This window comes from Apaloderma vittatum, unplaced genomic scaffold, assembly GCF_000703405.1.
Source record: "Apaloderma vittatum isolate BGI_N311 unplaced genomic scaffold, ASM70340v1 scaffold36077, whole genome shotgun sequence".
Lineage (NCBI taxonomy): Eukaryota > Metazoa > Chordata > Aves > Trogoniformes > Trogonidae > Apaloderma > Apaloderma vittatum.
In genome coordinates, this window is record NW_009725152.1 from 1 (window position 1) to 602 (window position 602).

Sequence of the window (602 nt, forward strand, 5' to 3'; positions counted from 1 at the left end):
GGGTGGCAGAGCTGGCCATTTCCCTTCTGGCCAACAAGGTGGCCAAACCAGGGAAATCTGGAGAATTTCCTAGACTATGTGCTGCTTGGCAAATTGAGGTTTTAGCCCCCCTAGTGGTCTTCCGGGGAGAGCCAAGACTTACCTCTTCTTCTTAGTTATGATCAGGACGTCGTTGAACAAGAAGAGGTAGCAGAGCCGGCCGGCACCTCGGCGGAAGATGCCCAGCTCCTCCGAGAGCAGCAGGTAGAGCTCCCCCCGCTTGAGCAGCCAGCGGGACGCAGAAATCAGCGGGAAAGGCTGAAACAGATCCGGGAAAAGCCTGAGTTACAACCCGTCTTGCAAGCTGCAGGAAAGATCAAGTCAAGCAGCTGCATTTGAACCCGCAGTGGGCTCTGGCATCAGCCAGCACAGACACATCACACACTTCTACATATCTTTTCCAGCAGACTGGGCAGGAGCAGCTGGACACCCTGCTCCAGCACGTCCCGAGTTTCAGCCCTGCACCCAGGCAAAACCTCCTCCCGGCAGGGGCAAGTCCGGCTTTTACCACCCGTGTGCTGGAGGTGAAAGCTCACGGCGAGGCAGAAGAGAAAGCGAAGGGT

The 602-nt window shown here is 56.8% G+C and overlaps 1 protein-coding gene across 1 annotated transcript in view; it reads right to left on the minus strand.

Annotated features, from left to right (window-relative positions):
• Positions 1–142: 142 nt before the first annotated feature.
• LOC104276465 (rho guanine nucleotide exchange factor 16-like) overlaps positions 143–602 on the minus strand; it is a gene marked incomplete at its 3' end in the record, with an annotated part of 3,548 nt that continues 3,088 nt past the window's right edge. The window contains exon 6 of the mRNA XM_009872789.1: positions 143–297. Within this exon, the coding sequence (XP_009871091.1) occupies positions 143–297 (155 nt within the window). The remainder of the gene's footprint in view (positions 298–602) is intronic.